Below are 27,501 nucleotides of genomic sequence, written 5' to 3'. Positions count from 1 at the left end.
ACTGTTTTGCCATCAGTGAATCTCCCTGTATTACCCCAGGGAAAATTGGCTCCATATGGTAAATAATTTGCCCTAGCAATGGTCGGCAAGTGATTGTTGTTGCCACTGTCAAGCAGAGAGTCTCCGAATACATAGAGCGCCGGTGCAAGCGGTGGCTGCACGGCTGCCGTGCTGCCAATCAAGGGGGAAAAATAATGGAAGAAAATGAACAAAAAAGTGAAGGCCGCCATTACGAATAGGAATTTTCTGATCACCTTTCAATAATGGGGGTCTTATGAACACATGTTTAAGTAGCAAATATACATAAAATGGGTGGGAAAGAGAAGTAGATACATGTGTGTATGTAGATATAAATACACACAACAGAAAAGTAACGTAAAAGATTGATTGTTTGTTTGTTTTTGCGAAAGAAAGTGTCATAAATGAAGGGGGATTTCACATGGGAGGTCATAGGGAATGGAGGAAATTGGAGAAGGTGGAGGAGTAATGGGCGCATGTATTATTTAATGCATGATAAGGTTTATTATATGATAAGGTTTGTTAAGCAAATTGGCCTGAAAACAGCAGTTGGCAGTGACAATCAATTATAATGAGTTAGCTTGAGCAAAGTGAAGCTGGTCAGTAGGGAAAGCAGAGAAAGGAGAATGCTGCATTGGTTTGTGGAAAACATTTGCAGCAAAAGGCCGAAAAGACTTATTCCTGTTTTAGGTTAAAAAACTACTTAAAGTTTGAAAAATTACCTTTCCCTTTAGGAATTTTTTCTCTTCCTCTAGCGACCATCTCTATTATGGCCACCAATTAGTCTTCCTACCATCTTCCTCTCTGATGGTTTCCTAGTGTGAAAGTCACCCAAAATTCAGTCAAAATGGTCGAACAACATCGCATAAAATTTTGTGACGTTGCATTGATTTGGGTATCATCGTCCAACCATTTCAATCAGATTTTGGGTGGTTTTTATGTCGAAAAATCATTGAGGAGGGAGTGAGGGTGCCAGTAGTGGGGTTAACGACAAGTTATAGTGAATCACCAGGAAGAATGGTTATTGAAAAGAGAGAAAACGTTTTTTAGAGTGTAAGTGTAATGTTTTGAACTTTTAGAGGGGCAACATTAACCTTAAAATATGAAAACTCTACATGGTGGGGGTGAAAAAATAACTTTTTAAAACTAAGTTAGAGAGAAATGATTAGTTTTTAAAATTAAGGTGGGACAAAAAGATAAATATTTTTATTTAAATAAAATCAATAAATAATGTTTTTACTGTTAATATTAACTGCAAAAATTTATTAGACAGATAGGTATTTAGATTTTTAAAATTTTATAAGTGGAAGATGAGAGTACATTAAACCTTGGGTGGGAATAAATCTTTTGGCCGTAACAAAATAATACTGCTTAACTAATTCATTGATTATACACACTCTACATGTTTCCAAATCGAGAAAATTTGGTTGCATCTTCTTCATTCTTGGTTTTCAAGTTTTCATCTGAAAAGGTGGTGTGTTGTCCGGCCACCGCTAAGTTTCATTCCTCTCTTGCTGGTAAAATATGTTGGCACAATTTCATTTTTTTTAGGCAAGACTACCGGCTAATGGATTTGTTTCAAATCTAGCTAATTCAAGCTTGAAAGCTAACTTAGTACCGTTTGACTTGATCTAAATTTGAACTATCCTTAATTTTGATTCAACAAACTCGAATTGAACTTGAACCGAGTTATTTTTCATTCGAGTCAAACTCAAATCAAAGAATGTCCAAACACAGATTGGTTCGTATGCACCCCTTCTTGTACACATGCCACTAGCCTTCGTATTTGTTCAGTATATTCTTCTCCATTCATGATTCATCTTGACTATAATATTTTTCTTTCGACAAAATCAGCATTTCATTACAATTAATCAGTTTCTAAGGAGATCGAGTTCACACATGTATACTCTCTCTCTAACACGAAAAACAGTGGGATTCTATTAAGTTTTGTACATAGTGCCATCTTTTTTGCAGCAATATACTTAGGTCTATCCTCAGCAAACCAGAAAATTTGCAGGAAAGTTGACGGGCACATTATAAAGAATCCATAATTTGTCATGAAGCAATGGTTTATGTAATCAGTTTTGAGTATTTAATAAGGGTTTAAATAATATTTTATTATATAATTAAATATTATTTTATTTATAATTTAAAATTACTCACTTACATGTATAATAATATATTATTTGAATACCTATTTAAGTATTCAAAATTGGATGTATATTGTGCCTTCAAAGACTCCCCACCAAATCAAGTCACATGCAATTTCATAGACATAATATAAACGCAACAATAAAACCATGTGCACAACCAATAATATATCACAATGTGATTAAATATTATGTTATCTTTAATTTTAAACTATCCGATCACATATGGATATGTCATTGGTTGTGCACATAGTATTAATCTAAGAGCAATTTAATGTTTATAGGAAAAATATTTATTATAGGAGAAGTTTTAATTTTTTTTTAAAAATGCGAGGATATAGTTATCAATATCCTATTATACATAATATATATTCTATGATACGATATGATATAAATAAAAAATAATACATATCATAAGGTATATCAAATTAATATGATGCAGTGGATGTATCGTATGATATAATATATATTACTAATACAAATCGATACATTTTTTAGAGAAAATGATTATATAATTGTGGTGTGTATGAGATATTTTATATTGTTAACGGTGTTTGTAATATTTTTTAAAATAATGATATATCAATTATAATTTTTTATTATTTTATTTTTTTAAAAATGTATTATACAATATGATACGATATTTAATATATAATAAAAAAATTAGATTTTTAATATAAAGTATGGTGGGCAATTTGATTATTATAATTGAAAATCTTTCAAGGGTTCATCGTAATGTTCAGTTTTAATGTCTTTACAAAAATTCCAAAACTTAGAATTTTCTATACTGTTCAAAGTAAGAAAACAAAATGTAAGACATCAATGACCGAGACAATATGTAATAAATAAAAAATAAAGTAAAATATGAATGAACATTTGATATTTTCATGGCAACTGTATGCTCTTTCTAGTCTTATTTCTTCTAAAATTTACAATACAATAAAGGCTTCAGCCGGCAATTTTGGCCATGATTTTGTATTCAATTGTTATTTGCTTAATAACCAAAATTTGCAATATAATATGGGGCAAATGATAGTTTTTTTAATAAAATTATACGTAGAAATTTTTAATATATAATTTAGATATATAGATAATATATTATTTGTATATTCAAATTATCTAATTATATAATAATATATTATTTATATATTTAAATTATTTATTAAAAATATATACACATAGAATTCGGCAATTTTTTTTTAATTCTTAACCAAAAGAGGAGAAAATGTGTTTGTTATATTTTTGTGGACATCTAAAAGGGAAGATATGATATTCTAACTCATTCAACACGAGCTTTTACATTAAATAATTCAATAAAACTATGTGTATCCACTTTGGGTACATAAATGTGTACATATTTATATGTATCATCATGTGATTGAATGATTTTGAATTAAGAATAAAACAATAACCAATTATATGATGACATATATGAGTGTGTATACATTTGTGTACCTAAAGTAGGTACACATAGTATTACTCTAAATAATTTGCTCAAATATAAGCATCAGCAAACCCAAAAATAAAATTTAAAAGAATTACAATTAAATAAAAGTAAAATATAAGAGAGTTTATAAAAAAATTAAAAAATTTAAAGGGAGCCAAATAAAAATTTAAATATTATATTTGAAAATATTTTTAATATTAAGGAAAGTCAGTTAAAAATTTTAAAATAGTTAGATAAAAATTTAATGGTTATATTTAAAAATTTTTTAAGTTAAAGAGATCCATAACCTTACCTGGGCCATCTTTGAATATGATATAATAATTTTCTCTAACTAAGACAATTATCACTATAACACTTTTTCATATCTTGAATGTATAAATTATATCTTTTTACTTAAAACTTAACTCTATAACGAAAAGAATCTTAATTTAGTATCAAGAAGTTAAATTGTTAAATTATACTAATTATTTTTCCCTTTTCAAAATCATTGTTTCACCTTAAATTAACAAAAATTTTAAAAATTCCTTTAAGTTACCAACTCTCATAAACATTTATGTGTTTTATGATGTTATAAACATTGTCCAAAATCGTGTAGTTCTTAGATTCAACCCAATTACTCTTTCAAGAGCTAAAAAACTTCAAATAACACTTAAATTGCTACTGGGAGAAAACATGACTCGTGAAGATAAGTTAAAAGTTTGATATTGATATGTCGTCAAAAAATATTTGAATTTATACTCTTTTATATATAAAGTATTTTTTTTGCTACTTAAACTATCCATTGCGGGTTTTTTTGTTGTTGTTTTAGAGTCCTAAATAAATTCTGTTTTTTTGTTTTTGGAATCTTAATTAAGTTAGGTTTATTTTTTTTGAAGTGTTGTTCATATTAGAATATAACTTGTTTTTTTATAGGTTTTTTTTCTTCCTAATTAGTTGAGTAAAGTATGGTCAATTAATAGGAATCCTTATGTAATTAAGGAATATACAAATAATAGGAATTCTTGCTATAAAATGAATCTAGTATGCTACTTTTTAACACTGAATTTTATTTAATGAGTTGGAAAACTATTTTGAGTATTGTGTGTAATTCTTATCTAAATAATTTATTTGTTTGGTAAATTACATATTACTATTCATTCTTTTGTCTTAAAGTGTGGCAAGTGAAAACTAAAATCTTCTTGTTTGTGGTGAATTTCTCATCAAACAATGGGCTACTAGTCTTTCTAATTTGTTGTTATTTGATTCAAGTCATAAAACAACCTCCAAACCCTAAGAAGTCGACTTAAATCCTATACAGTGTTTGATTCTTTAGTATATCGAACATATCCTAAATCGTGTTTGATTCTTTAGCACATCAATGACATTATTTTTCCCAATACCCTTATCAAACAATGGCCTAAGTATCTTGGGCAACCCCTTAAACCCTAAATCCCCTACCAATATTCTCTTAACCTAACAAGTCATTCCACATTCTTTCTCTCTCGCACCCTTTTGAACTCTCTTACAAGCCCTTTTGTCACACCAAAGTAATAACCATGAGGTTTTCTTGGCCCTACACCCATTATCCTCTTTCAATTTAACTAAGAGTGCTCATGTGATGAGTTGTTTCGTTCAACTGTCGATGGAGACAAGGTCATTGAACACCTCTTCCATGACATGTCTTATCCCCTCCATTGACTCAATTTAGCTAAGCCTTATGGCCTTGAATAGGGCCCAACAACGCCAGTGATTGCATCCTTTTCTTGGGGGCTTATGTCAATTGCCCCTTCCATACCAACTTCAGGATACTTAAACTCGAAAAAGTTGGTGGCAGCAAAGGTTTCCAACATTATTGTAGGGGGTTGAAATGTAAATTTTTAAAATTGTAAAAGAGGTCAAACATCACCCTTAAAATGTTATGGTAGCATATATAAAAAAGATTATTTTTAATTTTTTTTTAAATTTGGATTTTGAAATAATTATTTTATCTTTATAATATATATATTTTTATAAGGTAAAAAATGTTTGCAGGCATCTAAGGAAACTTTGGACGGAACTCCTTTTATAGTTCTGGTAAATTTTTCAATGAAAAAGAAAACTGAAGCGGCGGATACCACTCCAAGTAAGCAGAAGACAAAAAGATTGAAACTTTACATTGCCTGCTGCTCGCTTTTAGGACTGCCAAGTGCACTACTGTCTTCTCTGTTGTCCCTCATTAACAACTATCGGGTATCTTTACTTCTTTTATCTTAGCCTCCTACTAAGACTCCTTCCTGTTTTTTCCGCTTGAACATCAAACTCATAGTAGTTGTAAAGTCGATTGCATGTATTATGTTTCCGCATCAACCAGAGTCAGAGCCACTTAAGTCAGTTGTCCCCTCTGAGTCATCCTTCTTCATCATCACTTTCTGGGTTATGCTGTTTTCAGGGTAACCTTCGTTCTTGTTGCTGGTTATTGTGTTTGCCATGTTTTTGGTGATTATTGATTAGAGTCTGAAGTCCTTGTGGCTTTATGATATTGGCAATATGATGAGTAATTTAGTTTCTGTGTACATCAAGATTATATAATATATAGCCTTTGTACTATAGGAGAGAGATCAACAGAAGTCTTCTTATTTGGACTTCAATTTTCCCATTGCTTCTATGTATGCCTAAAATAACAACATTCTATTAATTTTTCCCATTGGTTTCCATGAATGCAGAAAATAACAGCATTCTACAATCTCTTCCTGTAAATTCTGTAAGCCAAGTTGTGGTTTTAGACTGCCAAAAAAATGGGCGCTTTTTTGCACTTTTGAGAACAATGGAACAAAATTAAAGCAAAAGGCAATTGGAAGAAGTTTTGCTTGCACCCTTAATTTTTATTTTCCCCGAATCTTCGCAGCCATTGCTTCTCCCGAAAGAGATGTTCTTGATGGAAATCTTTTGACATTTTGTGACTGGCATTATAGCACTAATGCATTTATTCTTTTGTGATTGAGCATTGGCATGTGGTCTTAGCAAAGCAAATATATTATAGATGAATTACTTATATTTCATATTTCAATTTTAATGTCTTTTGTTCTTGAAATAGGGTTTTGAGTTTTATGGAAACTTTGTGGTGATATTTGAAAAAGGAAGCCTGCATCGGTCTTTCCTGCAAGATGTTTTCATTGCCTGAGGTTCATAAGAGACAAAACAATGGTTCATAAAGTTTTTTTGGTCATTATCAGCATCTGTGTGGGTTCGGCCTTTGGCATTTTGATAGCTGTTCTAGCGTTTTTTGGCATGAGATGGTACAAGAAGCATGCTCAATTTTTGTGTTGTACAAATGAACAAGTTGTTGCCACTCATCCTATACGCACAGATAGCTTGGGTACAAGCACTGATTTTAGTGATTCACTTTCAAGTTCCATAGCTGTTAAGGGTTCACGATACTGTCAGAAAAGCTCTCAGCCTTCTCGGCAGAGTCATCACAGCAATGACCACTTTCTTTCTGCATCAGGCATACCTAGATATTCTTACAAGTAAGGAAAATTCAAATCCGAAGAGAATTTCGATAATCTATATAGTATATCCAAGTTATATAAACATGATTGTATATTGTTGTATTTTTAAATATCTCATCGTGAGGCTAAAGAATTTAAGGGTAATAGGAGTTTTAAGGGGGCTAAGCTAGTATCATTTTAAATCAAATTTGAGTTTTAATTTCCATGCATAAGAAAAGGTCACTAATTAAAATTTCAGGGATATTCAGAAAGCTACACAAAATTTCACTACTATACTAGGACAAGGATCTTTTGGCCAAGTATATAAAGCTTCAATGCCCACAGGAGGAGTAGCAGCTGTAAAGGTGCTCGCTTCTAATTCAAATCAGGGAGAGAAAGAATTCCAAACAGAGGTAAAGGTGTCATTAGAAAAGATTATTCTAGAGGGAAGTTTTGTTTTCCCCCAAATTATGTACATCCTAAGAGAAAAGATGCCCATTAGTATATTACATGACATGTATTAACAATGCATGCCTCTTCATCTTGTCTCAGCTATCTAGTATTTCTACTTCTCAAATCAATCGTTTTATAAACCTGTTAACTGGAATACCAAACATTATGAATTACCATTTTGAATTTGGACATAGTACATCCCAGAGGACCAATGAATGTAAGTTGCAAATTATAAGCTCAAAAAATTTGCTAATTATGTTCTTTACGTGATTGAAACTAGTATTAATTTGTTTATATATTTATTTTTGAGTCCCTACTGCTTTTCAATTATATTCTCGGGTATTTTTGCAGGTGTGTCTGTTGGGAAGGTTGCATCATAGGAATCTTGTGAATTTGATTGGATATTGTGTAGATAAGGGACAACACATGCTAATTTACGAGTTTATGAGTAATGGGAGCTTGGAAAACCATATATACGGTAAGCTTATCTGTTCCTTCACTGACTGCTTACTATGAAATTATCGAATATATGTGACAAGAACACTTTCATATGAGAGGTGTCGAATGGTATGCTTATGTTACCAATCATTTTTCATCCTCGAAATAGGTTAACAATAAAGTAGTTTTGTGTGGATAGTACTGTCATTTAGAGTAAACTTCCCATTCAAAGGAGTAACCATTGAAAATCCAGCAATTGCTCAGTACTGGTATTTGAAGATTTGGTGCCCAAAAGATTTGCAATCAAGAAAATTGAATGAGCAATAGGTTTTTTCCAGTTTAATATCATTCTAACCAAATTTATCAATGATCACTGATGACGTTGGAAACCTTATGAAAGCACCTGGAAATGCAAAGGGTGAAAACATCAATTATTTATCTGATTGGTAGTTGTGCTATTGATTGGTAGTTGTGCTATTGCATGGCTTGCATAGACTATTACCGATGGTTATGGTTCATAAAGAGCTTTGGTTTTGTAGTTCTTCATATTTTTCGTGCAAAACTGCATCTGGATGTTATGTATATTTGGATACTAGTGCTCAGATTTACCTTGATTTATGTAACTCAATATTACATGACATGAAGTGGCACTTAGAGTAATTATTTTTGAAATTTGTGTTAATAATCATACTGCTGTACTGGGATTAGGTGAAGACATGGTTCTGAGTTGGGAAGACAGGTTTCAAATTGTTCTTGATATATCACATGGAATCGAGTATCTTCATGAAGGGGTATGTTTATGATATTAATAAAATTGTATCTAGTTTTAAATACCAAATTGGAAACCTAAAAAATGTATTATCATGTGATTGTGTAATTTTTAATTAAGGATAAAATAACGTTCAATCACACTATAACACATCATCTGGTTACTTAAAAAATTGAGTGCACATAGCATTGCTCTTATGATATATCTAATGTGTGCTCGACAAAAAAAAATCTAAATATTCATCTGACATTCTTGAAACAGGCAGTTCCTCCTGTTATACATCGAGATTTAAAGTCCGCTAATATATTGTTAGATCACTCTATGAGGGCTAAGGTGAGCTAGCACATGAAAGCAACCTTTTGATACATCAAAGATCAACTGCAAATTTTAGGGTCTTTGGTTGTGCCACTCTATGTGTACTTGACTCGATTGAAAGTTTTGCTTGCTTCTTAATTCAGTATAACCATTTTGTTTGTGTGCTTTACATTCTTAATTCCTATGATAGGTTGCAGATTTTGGGTTGTCGAAGGAAGAGGTCTTCGATGGCCGAAACTCAGGTCTAAAAGGAACATATGGATACATAGACCCAGCTTACATTTCTACAAACAAGTCCACAATGAAGAGTGACATCTACAGTTTTGGTATTATCATCTTTGAGCTCATAACAGCCATACATCCACACCAAAACTTAATGGAATATGTTAATCTTGTAAGTCTTTTTTATCGAGGAACTCCGTATCAACTTTCCAACCTAAAGCCTTTATAAATAGCCATTTTGTTTGTTTGTTTTGAAGGCTTGTATGAGTCCAAATGGTGTGGATGAAATTCTCGATAAGCAACTGGTTGGAGCATGCGATATCGAAGAAGTAAGGGCACTAGCTAGGCTTGCTCTTAAGTGCTTGCACATAACACCTAGAAAAAGACCTTCGATAGGAGAAGTTACACAAGCTATACTAAAGATTAAACAACGGATGCTTGCTAAAGAAGATACTATTTCTTTTGTCGATAGAGATTCTTCATCTCCACGAGTCATAAGCTGTGTAGAAGATAAACAAATCGAGATGAGCAAGTTGGCTGAAACAAAGGAGAGGTATGAAGAGGTGTGATTGAGTTTGAGGTTTTCCGTATCATTTTGATTTAGGGTTTAAGTTTTGACCATTAGCCTTCCTTGGTGGCATTTAAATGTGAAAAATCCATACAAACTGTAGTTAGTTACAGAGAAGAGCTCACAGTCATTCTGCCCATATTTTATTGCTTGAATCCCACAAAAGTAATGGTAAATTTTTACATTTTTTAGTAACCAAATAGGTATACAGATGATGTGTTATCATGTAACTAGATATTACTTTATCTTTAATTCAAAATCATCTAATTATATGATGATACCTCATCTTTATATCTAATTGTGTACTTAAAAATGTCTACACATAGTTTTATTGATCTCACAATAGCATTTAAAGTTCATTCTGGAAAATCAAAAATTGCATAAATAAGCCAAATAATTGCCCAGATAAAATGCCGTTTCAAACATAAATGACATTCCCAAGGCTAATAAATTTAACACATACATAAGTTCACATTGTTTGCATTTCTTATCAGGTAAGATTTAATACACATATATCTTACTTGTCCTAGCATTCTTATTTTTATTATATTCAACCTTCCAACCAAAATTCTTTATAATAAGAAAAAGTCATGAAAAGGAAGACGCACCATATTGTAAACAGAGTTCCTCCATCTGCAGTTGATGAGTGGATCTGTCAGCTTCTGAAAACATGTACCAAGAGTAACTCCACATCGGCAATATAAATCATCGTCTTCAGAATAACAAGCACATTTCTGGTTTGCACATCCCCAAATCTTCAAATTTTAGTATTTCAATTACTATGATAGTTGGTATGAATTCCTCAAAAGCGGCATGAAGTTCCACACCTCTGTTTCTGCCTCTGTCCTGCCTTTCCTAGTTTATGATTATAAAGAGCAGCATGCAGCAACTTCTCGAAATTATCAAGGTACTGCACCCAGTCCTCTTCATTCATATCAGCTAGCTTCACAAAACTTGTGCTTCCAGGCAGCTGCTTGTTCACGCTCCTGATTCCAGATGACATTCCGGCCAAATAGCCACTTTTCTGCATTTTACTTTCGTGTCGCCAACTCTTTTCCCCAATGCTGATGTTTTTCATTGACATGGACAACTTTGAAAAAGATGGAGCCCAACACCTCGTAGGGCTAAAATTTTCATCTAGCCTCAAAGGTATCACATTCTTCTCACTCTGTCTCCTCCGAACTATCCTCTAGACTGAAAAGAGAATTGCAACCATTTACGCTTCTAGACGCAGAATATAAAGTCAAATCAAACCCAAGTTCCTCACAGTCAATTTCAAACTGAAATTCTTCACCATCTCCTGCTTTCACATCATCACAAAGTGTATTCCTCTCTTCTAACAGTCTCCTCGCCTCAATGCATATAAGCTCAAACTCACTTGGCTCCTCCTCATGACCCCAAAACTCCCTACTCATCATCTTACCAATTTCAGAAGGACAGAGACCAAAAGCTGCTGCTTCCTTGAGGAAAGTTGTGCAAAGAACCAAGACCCTGAGACAAGCCTCTCGAATAATGGGAAGCTCCATTCTAAGCATCTCAGAATCCCAAAACGGGTCAAGATGCTCTATATAACAAGCTCATCATCTGAGAAACGAATTGATGCTTGTGATCAATGAATCCATTTAAAGTAGGGGTCCTCCGAGTTCTCAGGCAGGCACAGGCCATGATCATTCGGTACAAGTTCCACTTGACTAAAACCCCCACACTTCCTGACCAAAAGGTTTCCACCATGTCTATCTGTGTTCAGAATCCGAATATCTAAAATTCCAATCCTATGAACAGCAGAAACTGGAAAACTTGAAGTCCCATAATCACTGGCATCAAAATCAACCCAGTACAATACAATCCACTTCCATAATTCTAACATTGGATCAGATATGCTAATAAGTACACCAATTTGACACTGCTACATTGGAAGAACCACCTGATGAAACGAATGGTCAGAATTAAAACGAGAAGCAAAAATAATCACACAATACTAACAGAATTTAATGAGCTTTCATAATGTCTTTTTAGGGTGAAAAAGAAAAGTCTCTATTTATACAAACTGCACACAACCTTCAAAAATCTACTGGTCTTCTGCTAAGGGAAGGTAAGGCAGAAAGTTCAATAAACACTTGATTGTTAAAGTCCAAGATAATTACTTACTGAGAATTTATTGCTGCTTTGTGAGATAATAACAATTAACCATGTAAATTCTACTAAATCAATGAAAACGAGAACTACAATTGGAAAATTTTAAAACAAGCAATCACAGGCTTGGATCTTAAGATTTAACTTGAGTACGTTTTCTCTTGAGAACTGTTAATAAACTACTAGTTGTCAGAAACCCAGAATATTTCAGTAACATTTTCTAATCCACTTGATATATCCTGAAACTTCAAGTTTAGATAGAAAGATAAAATGAAAGAGCCCCAAATTCAAGAACCTGCATTCATTCTAAACAAAATAATTTCTTTCTGGTAAAAGATTCAGACGTGAATATAAAAGCATATAAATATATTATTGCTCAACCATCACAAACATAAACAAGCCAAATACCTAGGGGAGAAAGGGAAATACTTGGCCAATTGTTTCTATTCAAACTTGCCTTTCTTTTAGTGCAAGCACTCAGAGGTGTCAGCTAGCCAAGCTAGTAGAGTCACTTGACAATTGAACTATGGGCTCAGACGTATATCTCGTCTCCATCAGGGATTGATAGTGCAGCCTAACCATTGAATCAAAGAAACAAAAATAAAAAAGATAATCAAGCAAATTTTCTGATCCACAGACAAACCATCCTTACATAACAATTTTGGATGGCCCCATGTGATCTAATAGACAGAAAACAATTGCATAAACAAGCTATCTAGAATAATCTTTTTTGTCAAGTCAAATAAGTTTAAGAATTCAACCAAGAAATCAATTTTATCCAAAACAAAAATTTTAATTCTATGATGTTCAAATTTTGCATAAAGCTTAAAGGGAAAAAGAATTACCCTAACCTCTTAAAAAAATTTAAAAGAATAAATGACTATCCGGTCAAATAATTTACAGATGAAAATTCACATAATATTTCATTGGAAAAATAATTCAAATAAAAATTGTTCTTATTATGTAAAGCAGGAGTTGTTCTCTTCTATTTTTGGCGTTTAAGATAGTTGTGGAAATCTATTAATAACAGGATTAAGTTTTTTATTTGATTTATAGGTAAATAGCAATATGATTCTTTAGCTAACGGCTTGTTTTTTCATAACCTATCATCAATATAATTTCAGAAACTTTCTTAGGGAAATCATTTTGTTCTGCCCAATTCTTCTCGTAGATTAGCAAAACCAGTCAAGGGGTCACACATTTATTTACTATAACTTAAAGTCATCAGCTAACCAACATTATTTAGCTCCATTTTTTAATTTGACACAGCAAAATAAAAATTTAGCCAAAAGCTTGAAGTGAACAGTAAATAGCTCTGGTAAGTATACGAGAATAACTACCTGATCCACTCAAGGTTTCTAAATACACGAGAATAATCTCAAAGAATTTCTGAAATTTGATAGATCAATTATGAAAACAACACACTTAAATAAATGATAAAAGATTTTTATTACTATTTTATTAGTGAATCAAATAAAAGAAGAATCTTGACCATAACAGAAAGTAAAAATTATAATCTGAAACGGAAAATATAAACAAGCAAATAAATGCGACCTGAAAGAACCAGTCTGACTCAAATTTATCCTGATTCAATAATCTAAAGCACAAAAAAGTAAAAACCTTGAGATTTTTTCTGCGGTTATGATCTAAGTAGAATCATCACAGTTACTCAAACTGGATTTAAGAAAAACAAGATCAGTTACAGAAGTTCCCGCGTGAAATGTCCGTGATTCGATGGTACGATAGGTATTTCAATGGAATTTCTCAGGAAGCAAACAGAAAGTAAGTTCAATCGGAAACTCGATTTTCGAAAAAACATACCAGAGATTGGCAGCGTTAGGACAAGGGCAGCCGCGACAAACGGTGTCCAGCTGAAGGGGATGAGATGTACGGTCGATTCAGTGTGGAAAACTAGATCGACGGCTGTAATTCACTGAGTCCTTCTCACTCCCGCTTGTGGGCGAAATTCTAACTCTTTTCAAGGAAGGGAAATGGAGGGGTTTAATGGACAAATTCGAATAAATTATATTTAAATATATAACAATGTTATGTGTATATATTTTTTGTACACAATTTATGTATATAATGATGTGTCATAATATAATTAGGTGATTTTAAAATATGTGTCATCATATGATAAATAAATATCTAATCACATGATAACATCTCATCTGTATATATAAATTGTGTACGAAAAATAGGTACACATAATTTTATTGTTAAATATATTGTGGTAGCAGTGACACTCTCTGCATGGAGATTCGGCCACGTAAAGGAAAAAGGCCCACACGTGTTAAGTCGGATACTCAAATTCCAACTTTAGGACATTTGAATAAGAGAAATTGAAATTTTCAAGGGAGCGTTTGATTTAAGTAATGTTTTATTATTAAAATAGAAAGATTTTTTTAAAGATAGATTATTTAGAAAATTATTGAGTATAAATGATTACTATGTTTAATAAAATTTGATAGGTATAAATAATTATTGTGTTTGGTTAAAGGTAATAAAAAATTACTAGTAAATTGTTTTACTTAAATGTCTTTCAATATAATTATTTTTAAATATTTTTTATATTATTTGTCATATTAATTAAAAATAAATTTATTTTTGACCAAAAAAAATAATAAATAATAATATAATTATAATAAAATCAAAATTACCTTGGTATACCTAAGGTAAAGGTGATAATCAAATTACCACCTATATTACCTGTCACATCAGCATTGGTAATAGAAGATTATTGTAATTTTTTATTATTGATAAACCAAACAAGAGAATAAAAGATAGAGTATTCATTGGAAGTTGAATTCCAAAAACAAATAAAAATTAATTATAAATATATAGATAAAGCTTCTCAGAATGTCCTGTCTTTCCTAGTGTATGATTATAAAGAGTAGGATGCAGCAACTTCTCGAAATTATCAAGATACTGCACCTAGTCCTCTTCATTCATATCAGCTAGCTTCACAAAACTTGTGCTTCCAGGCAACTGCTCATTCATGCTCCTGATTCCATATGACATTCCGACTAAATTTCATAGCTTCCTTAACAATATTCTCTCCTAATCCAACATGTTTTTCATTGATAAGTAGTATTTCCTCTACATCATTCTCACCACCCCATATCTTCTCACAATACTCTAATATTTTGTTTGCATGACAACAACTATTACCTTTAACCAAATTGCTTTCATATTCTTTCTTCATCAACCCTAATTTGTTGTCACTTCGTCATTACTAAATTCACCTATTAATTATTGTGTTTCCTTTAAGAAAACAAAAAAATCTCTCTCTTGGATGACTGAGTCAACTCCTCTCTCATGCCAAAATTTGATTGCAATTTTTAAAATTGCAATTTCTTCATCTTCACTCCAAATTCTCTCAAATGATTCTTCCTCGGAGGGCTTCTGTGATTTTGCCTTATCACATTCGTTTTCACTGTTATAACTATCTTCTATCACCAAATTCTTCAAAGCTTTTTCATCATCTTCCGATGAATAATTTTGCTTTTGCATGTTGTTTGTTGTCATTCTTGATAGTTGGTAACTAGCTAGTAAGGATTAAAGTGTGTGATTGATATATTTATATATAGGCAAGGCTACACATATATAGAGATAATTTTTATTTCTCGAAAAGAAAAGAATAAACTGTTTCACTTCTCCAAATTAATTAGGGAAGTGAAATAGTTGGAAAATTCATTCATTCATTCATTTAATTTATAGACATAGATCAACTCATTATAATTAAAGTATTCATTGGAAGTTGAATTCCAAAAACAAATAAAAATTAATTATAAATATATAGACAAAACTTCTCAGAATGTCTTGCCTTTCCTAGTTTATGATTATAAAGAGCAGGATGCAACAACTTCTCGAAATTATCAAGGTACTGTGCCTAGTCCTCTTCATTCATATCAGCTAGCTTCACAAAACTTGTGCTTCCAGGCAACTGCTCGTTCATGCTCCTGATTCCATATGATATTTCGACCAAATTTCATGGCTTTCTTAGCAATATTCTCTCCTAATCCAATATGTTTTTTATTGATAAGAAATATTTCCTCTACATTATTCTCACCACCCTATATCTTCTCACAATACTCTAATATTTTGTTTGCATGACAACAACTCTTACGTTTAACCAAATTGCTTTCATATTCTTTCTTCATCAACCCTAATTTGTTGTCACTTCGTCTTTACTAAATTTACCTATCAATTGTTATGTTTCTTTTAAGAAAACAAAAAAATCTCTCTCTTGGATGAAAGGGTCAACTCTTCTCTCATGCCCAAATTTGATTGTAATTTTTAAAATTACAATTTCTTCATCTTCACTCCAAATTTTCTCAAATGATTCTTCCTCGGAGGGCTTCTATGATTTTGCCTTATCACATTGGTTTTCATTGTTATAACTATCTTCTATCACCAAATTCTTCAAAGCTTTTTCATCATCTTTCGATGAATAATTTTGTTTCTGCATGCTGTTTGTTGTCATTCTTGATAGTTGATAACTAGTTAGTAAGAATTAAAGTGTGTGATTGATATATTTATATATAGACAAGGCTACACATATATAGAGATAATTTTTATTTCTCGAAAAGAAAAAAATAAACTGTTTCACTTCTCCAAATTAATTAGGGAAGTGAAATAGTTGGAAAATTCATTCATTCATTTAATTTATAGACATAGATCAACTCATTATAATTAAAGTATTCATTGGAAGTTGAATTCCAAAAACAAATAAAAATTAATTATAAATATATAGACAAAACTTCTCAGAATGTCCTGCCTTTCCTAGTGTATGATTATAAAGAGTAGGATGCAGCAACTTCTCGAAATTATCAAGATACTGCACCTAGTCCTCTTCATTCATATCAGCTAGCTTCACAAAACTTGTGCTTCCAGGCAACTGCTCATTCATGCTCCTGATTCCATATGACATTCCGACCAAATTTCATAACTTCCTTAACAATATTCTCTCCTAATCCAACATGTTTTTCATTGATAAGTAGTATTTCCTCTACATCATTCTCACCACCCCATATCTTCTCACAATACTCTAATATTTTGTTTGCATGACAACAACTATTACCTTTAACCAAATTGCTTTCATATTCTTTCTTCATCAACCTTAATTTGTTGTCACTTCGTCTTTACTAAATTCACCTATCAATTGTTGTGTTTCCTTTAAGAAAACAAAAAAATCTCTCCCTTGGATGACAGGGTCAACTCCTCTCTCATGCCAAAGTTTGATTGTAATTTTTAAAATTGCAATTTCTTCATCTTCACTCCAAATTCTCTCAAATGATTCTTCCTCAGAGGGCTTCTGTGATTTTGCCTTATCATATTCGTTTTCACTGTTATAACTATCTTCTATCACCAAGTTCTTTAAAGCTTTTTCATCATCTTTCGATGAATAATTTTGCTTCTGCATGCTATTTGTTGTCATTCTTGATAGTTGATAACTAACTAGTAAGAATTAAAGTGTGTGATTGATATATTTATATATAGACAAGGCTACACATATATAGAGATAATTTTTATTTCTCGAAAAGAAAAGAATAAACTGTTTCACTTCTCCAAATTAATAAGGGAAGTGAAGTGGTTGGAAAATTCATTCATTCATTTATTTAATTTATAGACATTGATCAACTCATTATAATTAAAGTATTCATTGGAAGTTGAATTCCAAAAACAAATAAAAATTAATTATAAATATATAGACAAAACTTCTCAAAATGTCCTGCCTTTTCTAGTTTATGATTTAAAGAGCAGGATGCAGCAACTTCTCGAAATTATCAAGGTACTGCACCCAGTCCTCTTCATTCATATCAGCTAGCTTCACAAAACTTATGTTTCTAGGCAGCTGCTTGTTCATGCTCCTGATTTCATATGACATTCCGACCAAATTTCATGGCTTCCTTAACAATATTCTTTCCTAATCCAACATGTTTTTCATTGATAAGTAATATTTCCTCTACGTCGTTCTCACCACCCCATATCTTCTCACAATACTCTAATATTTTGTTTGCATGACAACAACTGTTACCTTTAACCAAATTGCTTTTATATTCTTTCTTCATCAACCTTAATTTGTTGTCATTTGTTGTCATTTCGTCTTCACTAAATTCACCTATCAATTGTTATGTTTCCTTTAAGAAAACAAAAAAATCTTTCTCTTGGATGACAGGGTCAACTCCTCTCTCATGCCAGAATTTGATTGCAATTTTTAAAATTGCAATTTCTTCATCTTCACTCCAAATTCTCTCAAATGATTCTTCCTCGAAGGGCTTTTGTGATTTTGCCTTATCACATTCGTTTTCACTATTATAACTATCTGCTATCACCAATTTCTTTAAAGCTTTTTTATCATCTTCCGATGAATAATTTTGCTTCTGCATGCTGTTTGTTGTCATTCTTGATAGTTGATAACTAGCTAGTAAGAATTAAAGTGTGTGATTGATATATTTATATATAGACAAGTCTACACATATGTAGAGATAATTTTTATTTCTCAAAAAGAAAAGAATAAACTGTTTCACTTCTCCAAATTAATTAAGGAAGTGAAATCGTTGGAAAATTCATTCATTCATTCATTTAATTTATAGACATAAATCAACTCATTATAATTAAAGTATTCATTGGAAGTTGAATTCCAAAAACAAATAAAAATTAATTATAAATATATGGACAAAACTTCTCAGAATGTCCTGCGTTTCCTAGTTTATGATTATAAAGAGCAGGATGCAACAACTTCTCAAAATTATCAAGGTATTACACCTAGTCCTCTTCATTCATGTCAGTTAGCTTCACAAAACTTGTGCTTTCAGGCACCTGCTCGTTCACACTCCTGATTCCATATGACATTCCGACCAAATAGCCATTTTTCTGTATTTTACCTTTGTGTCACCAACTCTTTTCCCCAATGCTGATGTTTTTCATTGACATGGACAACTTTGAAAAAGATGGAGCCTAGCACCTCGTTGGGCTAAAATTTTCATCTAGCCTTAAAGGTATCACATTCTTCTCACTTTCTATCTCATCTAAACTATCCTCTAGACTAAAAAGAGAATTGCAACCATTTATTCTTCTAGACGCAGGATATAGAGTCAAATCAAACCCAAGTTCCTCACAGTCAATTTCAAACTGAAATTCTTCACCATCTCCTACTTTCACATCATCACAAAGTGTATTCCTTTCTTCTAACAGTCTTCTTGCCTTAATGCATATAAGCTCAAACTCACTTGGCTCCTCCTCATGGCCCCCCAAAACTCCCTACTCATCATCTTACCAATTTTAGAAACACAAAGACCAAAAAATGCTGCTTCCTTGAGGATAGTTGTGCAAAGAACCAAGACCCTAAGGCAAGCCTCTCGAATAATGGCAAGCTCCATTCTAAGCATCTTAGAATCCCAAAATGGGTCAGGATGCTCTATATAATCAAACTCATCATCCGAGAAAGGAATTGATGCTTGTGGTCAATGAATCCATTCAAAGTAGGGGTCCTTCAAGTTCTCAAGCAGACACAAGCCATTTGACTAAAACCCTCACACTTCTTGACCAAAAGGTTTCTACCATGTCTATCTGTGTTCATAATCTAGATATCTAAAATTCCAATCTTATGAACAACAAAAACTAGAAAACTTGAAGTCTCATAATCACTGGCATCAAAATCAACCCAGTACAATACAATCTACTTCCATAATTCAAGCATTGGATCATATATGCTAATAAGTACACCAATTTGTGACACTGCTACATTGGAAGAACCACCTGATGAAACGAATGGTCAGAATTAAAATGAGAAGCAAAAATAATCACACAATACTAACATAATTGAATGAGATTTATAATTCCTTTTTTGGGTGAAAAAGAAAAGTCTTATAAACTTGTAGAGGACTAGAGAGAGGGAGAATTTTCTGTATTGATGCACTTTTTAATGGTTTACATGGGTTCCCTTTATAAGAGAGAATACAAGAACAAAATATGGAAACTAAAAAAAAAAACTAGCTGGTCTAACTAATTACATAGTTGACTAATCAATCTATTTACAGAAAAAATCACAGCTAATGAAACTCCTATTATTCGGTGCTATCATTATCGAAACTTTCATTTTTTTTTAACACTCCCCTTCAAGCTGGTTTAAAGATATCCTTCATAGCCATCTTGCCAATAATTCTATCAAACTGTCCTATAAGAAATCCCTTTGTGAATACATTTGCAACTTGTTCGGTAATAGGAATGTACGACATGCAGATCACGTCGCTTTCAAGTTTTTCCTTGATGAAGTGTTTGTCAACCTCTACATGCTTTGTTCTGTCATGAAGTACTGGATCGTGAGCTATTGAAATAACAACTTTATTGTCATAGTATAATTTCATGGGTAATGAACTAGAGATCTTCAAATCTTCCAATAGTTTTTTATCCATAACTCATCACAAATTCCATGAGCAACTGATCTAAACTCGACCTCTACACTACTTCTTGCTACTACATTCTATTTCTTACTTCGCTAAGTAACAAGGTTGCCCCCAACAAACGTGCAGTAGCGAGAAGTTGATTGTCTATCAATAACACTACCAGCCTAATCTGTATTAGTATAGGCTTCAACCTGCAAATGTCCACAATTTTTGAATAGTAAACCTCTTCCAAGGGTTTCCTTTAGATATCTAAGAATTCTACAGACTGTATCAAAGTGTTCTTGTCCAGGTGAATGCATGAACTGGCTAACCACGCTAATTGTAAATACAATATCTGGACGTGTATGTTACAAGTATATCAGTCTTCCAACAAGCCTCTGATATTGTTCTTTCTTCAAGACTTTTTTAGAAGGTTGTAGCTTGAGGTTAGGCTCAATGGGTGTCTTGGTTGGTTTACATCCTAGTAGACCTGTTTCATCAAGTAAATCGAGAACATATTTACATTGATTCACAAATATACCTTTTTGGATATAGCAAATTCCATTCCAAGAAAGTACTTCAAAGCACCCAAATCCTTGATTTCAAAGTCAATTGCAAGTCTCTTTTTTAGTCTCTCTAATTCTTCATTGTCATCACTTGTCAGGACTATATCATCCACATAGACAATTAAAATTACAACTTTGTCTTCACTACTATGTTTATAAAACATATTGTGGTCAGCCTGACTCTGACAATAGCCACAAGTCTTCACAACTCTCCCAAATCTCTCAAACCAAGCTCTAGGGGATTGTTTGAGACCATATAACGACTTTTTTAGTTTAAAAACTTTGTTTTGTCCCAATTCTCTCTCAAATCTAGGTGGTAGACTCATAAAGACCTCCTTCTCAAGATCTCCATTTAGAAAGACATTTTTAACATCTAACTAATGTAATGACCAGTTGAAATTCATAACCAAAGATAACAAGATTCTCATAGAGTTTATCTTGGCTACAAGAGCAAAGGTTTCCTGATAATCAATCCCATACATCTGAGTGAACCCTTTTGCAGCTAGTCTAGCCTTGTATCTTTTTATGCTACCATTAACTTTGCATTTCACTGTAAAGACCCATTTGCAGCCAACTGTTCTCTTCTCTTTAGGTAAATCAACTATCTCCCAAGTACCACTTCGTTTAGGAGCATTCATATCTTCCATCACTGCTAATTTCCAATTCAGATCATCTAGAGCTTCCTGAATGTTTCTTGGAACAAATAAGTGTGAGATTTTTGAAGTAAATGCCTTATGAGAAAGGTATTTGGCAATGAGATATCTAGGATTTTTGATACAAGTTCGGGTTCCTTTCTTAATGGCTATAGGAATATCATGGTTTGATGATTCTTTGCTATGGATAGTAATAGGAACTGAAGATGAATTAGGATCAGACTTACCTGTGATATTTGGAGGTCCGATTCCCAAAGGTTGAGATTGATCATTTCCAGGAGGAATAGGTTGACTTTGACTCCTTTCATGAAGTCTTTTCCAAGTATAAACCATAAGCTCAAGATTTTGTTGTAGTGATTCTCCCCCTGTTTCAGATAGAGTAATGTTTAACACTATATGACCATGATTCCCTTTATTATTTTTATTGATTTTATCACTTTGTTCTTGACTTTGAATCTCGGGTTCAAATTGTTCCTGATTTTGAGTTTTGGGAAAAATAGTAGAAGGAGATGAATGTGGTGAAGTAGTCAAAATCATATTTGGTGAAGGAGAAAGGGATAAATCCCAAAAATTTTCTTCCATCGCCTCATTCTCCCCCTGAAGATAATTTTTGTGAAAGTAGGGTTTATTTTCAAAGAAAGAGACATCCATACTCACATAAATTTTCTTTGTTTGGGGATTATAGCATTTATATCCTTTTTTATTAGATGCATACCCTATGAAAACACATTTTTCAACTCGAGGATCAAGTTTAGACCTAGTATTATTAGGTATATGGACAAAAGCAATGCAACCAAACACCTTTAATGGCAAATCCGAGTACATTCTTGACACGGGAAATTTTTTTTTGAAACACTCTAATGGTGTGTTAAATTTTAAAACTTTAATAGGTATCGTGTTAATAAAAAAAGATGTTGTTAAAACAACTTCCCCCCAAAGATACTTTGAAACATTCATTGACAACATTATAACATGAGCTACTTCAAGTAAATGTTTATTTTTTCTTTTAGTAATCCCATTTTATTGAGGGGTATCCACACAAGTAGACTAATGATATATACCCTTTTCTTTAAAAAAACTTCCCAAAATTCCTTTAAAATACTCGATTCCATTATCAGTGTGAAGAATACTAATTTTTGTTTGAAATTGTGTTTCAACCATTGTGTAAAAATCTTTAAAAAGTTTTTCAACCTCAAACTTTTCATTCATCAGATAAACCCAATATAAACGGGTATGATCATCTATAAAGGTAACAAACCATTTTTTTCTAGAGATAGTAGTAATTCTTGAAGGTTCCCAAACATCACTATGTATTAAATAAAATGGTTTTGAATAAGTATAAGGTTTTGGTAAATAAGTAGTACGATGACTCTTGGATAAGCAACAACTTTCACAATAAAATGATGAATAATCCAGACTCTTAAATAAAATAGGAAACAAATGTTTAAGATATGGAAAGCTAGGATGTCCTAGTCTTAAATGCCAAAGCATTCTTTGTTCATAAACAGAATTAGAACTAACACTACTAAAGCTCTGAGCTTTTTTATTACTAGAGAAGTCATCATCAAAGTAGTAAAGTCCATCTATCATCTTAGCACTACCAATCTTCTTCCTCGAGTTCTAGTCCTAAAATTCACAGTAGGAATCACAAAAAATAACACAAAAATTAGATTCTTTGGCTAGTTTACTCACAGACAAAAGATTACAAGCTAGTTTGGGAACATGAAGAACAAATTTAAGATCTATATTCTGAGATAATTTAATCAAACCTTTCCCTGTAATAGGTGACAAACTCCCATCTGCAATTTTAATTTTTTCAAGGCTAGAACATGGTGAATAAGTGCTAAAAAGATTGGAAAGGCTAGTCACATGATTAGAGGCTCCAGAATCGATGATCCATGGAGCAAGATTTGAACAATAAAGGGCATTAAAAACACTGCATGTTTGTGCAATAGAAACACTATGAATACCATATGAGATATTAGATTTTAGTAGCTTCAGAAGGTGATCCATCTGCTCCTTGCTGAAGGGACTTGTTCCAGTTTCATTGATAGTAGGAATTGCATGACTATTTTTATCACCAGACTTGCTACTCTTTTAGTTTACTGTTTTTCCATGAATTTTCTAGCAAGTATCTCGAGTATGGCACGATTTATTGTAGTAGTTGCACCAGACCTGTGGCTTTTCTTCAGTTTTGCGCTAAAAATTGATCGCTTTATTAGCAGTAGCCTTAGCAACAAGGGCAGAACCCTTAATAGGCACGTTAGTAATCTTTTTTCCTAATATTACATGTTTGCGGCTCTCTTCTCTTCGAACCTTATCAAACACCTCACCAATTGGAAGAAGTGGAGTCTTGCCAATGATCCGTCCTCGTACCTCATCAAATTCCACGTTGAGTCCAACAATGAATTTGTAAATGCGATGAGTCTCCACGATTCGTTTGTTGTGATTGGTATTTCAGTGGATTTCCATTCATAATTGTTGAACAGATCCAAGTCTTGCCATAAACGCTTCAATGAGTTGAAATACTTGGTGATCGAGTCTTCCCCATGTCGAATCTCACCAAGCTTTATAGTCAATTCATAAATCTGAGACTGATTTCCCAAATCTGAGTACATCTTATTCACATTGTCCCAAAGTTCTTTGGTTGTGGAGTAGCACATATAGTTAGAGCTAATGTCCTCGTCCATTGAATTCACAAACCAAGTCATCACCATAAAATTTTTTACGTCCCAGGTTGCATATGTTGGATCTTCTAGTGCTGGTTCTTTCTTGTCTCCTATCAGGTACCCTATATTTCCTCGCCTTCTGATGTACATCCGAATGGACTAGGACCACCGTAAATAATTATCACCATTAAGACGAATAATGGTGATTTGAACAGAGTGAGAATCGGTGTTAGAGCTTTGAGTTGCAAGGTTGGTTTGGTGGGTTGTAAGAGACGAAGTTAACTTAGAGGAAACCTTGACATGGCTAATCAGCTAGAGGAAAAAACTTGCAGAAAAGAAGGCTAGGGTTTTTAGGGTGGTTCTGATACCATATAAGCTTGTAAATGACTAAAAAGAGGGAGAATTTTCTGTATTAATGCACTTTTTAATGGTTTACATGGGTTCCCTTTATAAGAGAGAATACAAGAACAAAATCTGGAAACTAAAAAAAAAACTAGCTAGCCTAACTAATTACAAAGTTGACTAATCAATCTATTTACAGAAAAAATCACAGCTAATAATACTCCTATTATTCAATGCTATTATTATCGAAACTTTCCTTTTTTTTAACAAGTCTCTATTTATACAAACTGCACACAACCTTCAAAAATCTATTGGTCTTCTGCTAAGGGAAGGTAAGGCAGAAAGTTCAATAAACACTTGATTGTAAAAGTCCAAGATAATTACTTACTGAGATTTATTGCTGCTTTGTGAGATAATAACAATTAACCATGTAAATTCTACTAAATCAATGAAAACGAGAACTACAATTGGAAAATTTTAAAAGAAGCAATCACAAGCTTGGATCTTAAGATTTAACTTGAGTATGTTTTCTCTTGAGAACTGTTAATAAACTACTAGTTGTCAGCAAACCCAGAATATTTCAGTAACATTTTCTAATCCACTTGATATATCCTGAAATTTCAAGTTTAGATAGAAAAATAAAATGAAAGAGCCCCAAATTCAAGAACCTGCATTCATTCTAAACAAAATAATTTCTTTCTAGTAAAAAATTCAGATGTGAATATAAAAGCATATAAATATATTATTGCTCAACCATCACAAACATAAACAAGCCAAATACCTAGAGGAGAAAGGGAAATACTTGGCCAATTGTTTCTATTCAAACTTGCCTTTCTTTTAGTACAAGCACTCAGAGTTGTCAACTAGCCATGCTAGTAGAGTCACTTGACAATTGAACTATGGGCTCAGAAGTATATCTCGTCTCCATCAGGGATTGAGAGTGCAGCCCAACCATTGAATCAAATAAACAAAAATTAAAAAGATAATCAAGCAAATTTTCTGATCCACAGACAAACCATCATTACATAACAATTTTGGATGGCCCCATGTGATCTACTAGACAGAAAACAATTGCATAAACAAGCTATCTAGAATAATCTTTTTTGTAACGTCAAATAAGTTTAAGAATTCAACCAAGAAATCAATTTTATCCAAAACAAAAATTTTAATTCTATGATGTTCAAATTTTGCATAAAGCTTAAAGGGAAAAAGAATAACCCTAACCTCTTAAAAAAATTTAAGAATAAATGACTATCCGGTCAAATAATTTACAAATGAAAATTCACATAATATGTCATCGAAAAAATAATTCAAATAAAAATCATTCTTATTATGTAAAGCAGGAGTTGTTCTCTTCTATTTTTTGCGTTTAAGATAGTTGTGGAAATCTATTAATAACTGGATTAATCTCGCATATATACATCATATAAATCATGTGTATCTATATCAAATCTGAACATAATGTCTCAGGTCAAAGGATTACTTTATGTATTAGTACGATTTTACTATAAGTCATTAACTACTATTTAATGATTTGGTGACTTATCGCTATTGGTCATGTTCGAAAAATGATTTTCTAATTGTTAATCTATATTAATATTATAATGACATGATCATCATCGTCACCTGCACTAATTAAATGATCAAATAATCTAAGAGAGAGGTGAATTAGACAATCTAAAACAATATTTACAAAATTAAAGAATTACACTAATTTATTCGAATTAATGAATGTTGTCTATTTTTAATGTAATTTATGAGAATGATAAAAATATTTCAAATAATCAATACCATTAAAATAACATAACACAAAATATAAGTTTAAGGGAAGAGAAAATCAAACACGCAATATATAGTGGTTTGGCATAACTCAATGTACATTCACTCCTCCAAGCTATCTCTCTTAGAGTATTCCACTAATCCTTGGTTGATAAAAACTCAACCAAGCTTTTATTCGCAACAAAATAACTTTCAATGTGCTATTAACCTTTACAAATACTAGAACTTAATTTCTCTCACTAAAAACTTTTTTAATCTCTTCAAGAGTGAACCTTACTCTTCATAGTGTAAATTTTAGTATGAATTTGAAATATAATCTCTCTCAAAGAGTGTATATAAAAGTTTAAACTTAATACAACCTAATGCAACTAAAATTACAAAGTGTATGAGTAAGAGTTTTGAATAGAGAAGAGAATTTGCAAGTGAATAACTCAAAACTAATTTGCTTTCAAATATATTAAAGTTCTTGGTGGCAAAAGTCCTTTTCAAATAAATTTGATCGGGTTTATATAGGAGAAAATAAGTAAAGTTATCGTTATACACAAAAACTAGTTATTTTTATTTTTCAGAAAATGCAAAATTTGATTAACCAAATGTAATTTGATCAACCGGATGTGATATAACACTTTCATGACATCTACGTGGCACTAGCCGTTAGAAAATTTTTCATAAAATTTGATCGATCATATTAAATTCGGTCAATTAAATTTATAAAAGTCAAAATGCATGGTTTCTGGATAATTAGAAAGTTGCCATCAAAGAATTCAATTGGTCAAATTCGGTCAACCAAATTTTATTACATTTTACTCCCTAAATTTTTGAAAACTTGCAAGTTGGCCTCTAAACCTTTGAAAAGTGACAATTTAACATATATTTGAAAATTCTTTCAAAACCAACTTTAAGATATGAAAATGTAGTTCACAAAACTTTATCATTTTAAAAGAGTTAATAAACTTTGATAAAAAATTGGCTTAACCCAATAAGTTTGAAAAATAACATTTTAACCCAAAATGTGAAATATATGAGAATAAGTTTTTAAGTGATCTATCGGATACAAATAAATATTTTAATCAAAACGAATACTTCAAGATTATGCATATATTTACCTAAACTTGAGTTTTTCTTTAAATTTTTAAGAATTCT

At 32.0% G+C, this 27,501-nt stretch overlaps 1 protein-coding gene and 1 pseudogene across 1 annotated transcript; one reads left to right on the top strand and one right to left on the bottom strand.

The window, feature by feature from the left end:
* The first annotated feature begins 6,171 nt into the window (after positions 1 to 6,171).
* LOC123197148 (calcium/calmodulin-regulated receptor-like kinase 2) lies at positions 6,172 to 9,965 on the top strand. The gene is made up of 7 exons (XM_044611309.1): positions 6,172 to 7,100; positions 7,321 to 7,474; positions 7,866 to 7,992; positions 8,661 to 8,743; positions 8,983 to 9,054; positions 9,227 to 9,430; positions 9,516 to 9,965. Exons 1-7 carry the CDS (start codon positions 6,775 to 6,777, stop codon positions 9,825 to 9,827), a joined length of 1,278 nt encoding a protein of 425 aa, XP_044467244.1. The 5' UTR covers positions 6,172 to 6,774; the 3' UTR covers positions 9,828 to 9,965.
* Positions 9,966 to 10,181: 216 nt separating this feature from the next.
* LOC123197149 lies at positions 10,182 to 13,951 on the bottom strand (annotated as a pseudogene).
* Between the last annotated feature and the right edge of the window lie 13,550 nt (positions 13,952 to 27,501).

Source organism: Mangifera indica, chromosome 15 (genome assembly GCF_011075055.1).
Source record: "Mangifera indica cultivar Alphonso chromosome 15, CATAS_Mindica_2.1, whole genome shotgun sequence".
In the NCBI taxonomy this organism is placed as follows: domain Eukaryota; kingdom Viridiplantae; phylum Streptophyta; class Magnoliopsida; order Sapindales; family Anacardiaceae; genus Mangifera; species Mangifera indica.
The sequence above is the reverse complement of the archived record's forward strand: the minus strand, read 5'-3'. Positions and strand labels throughout refer to the sequence as shown.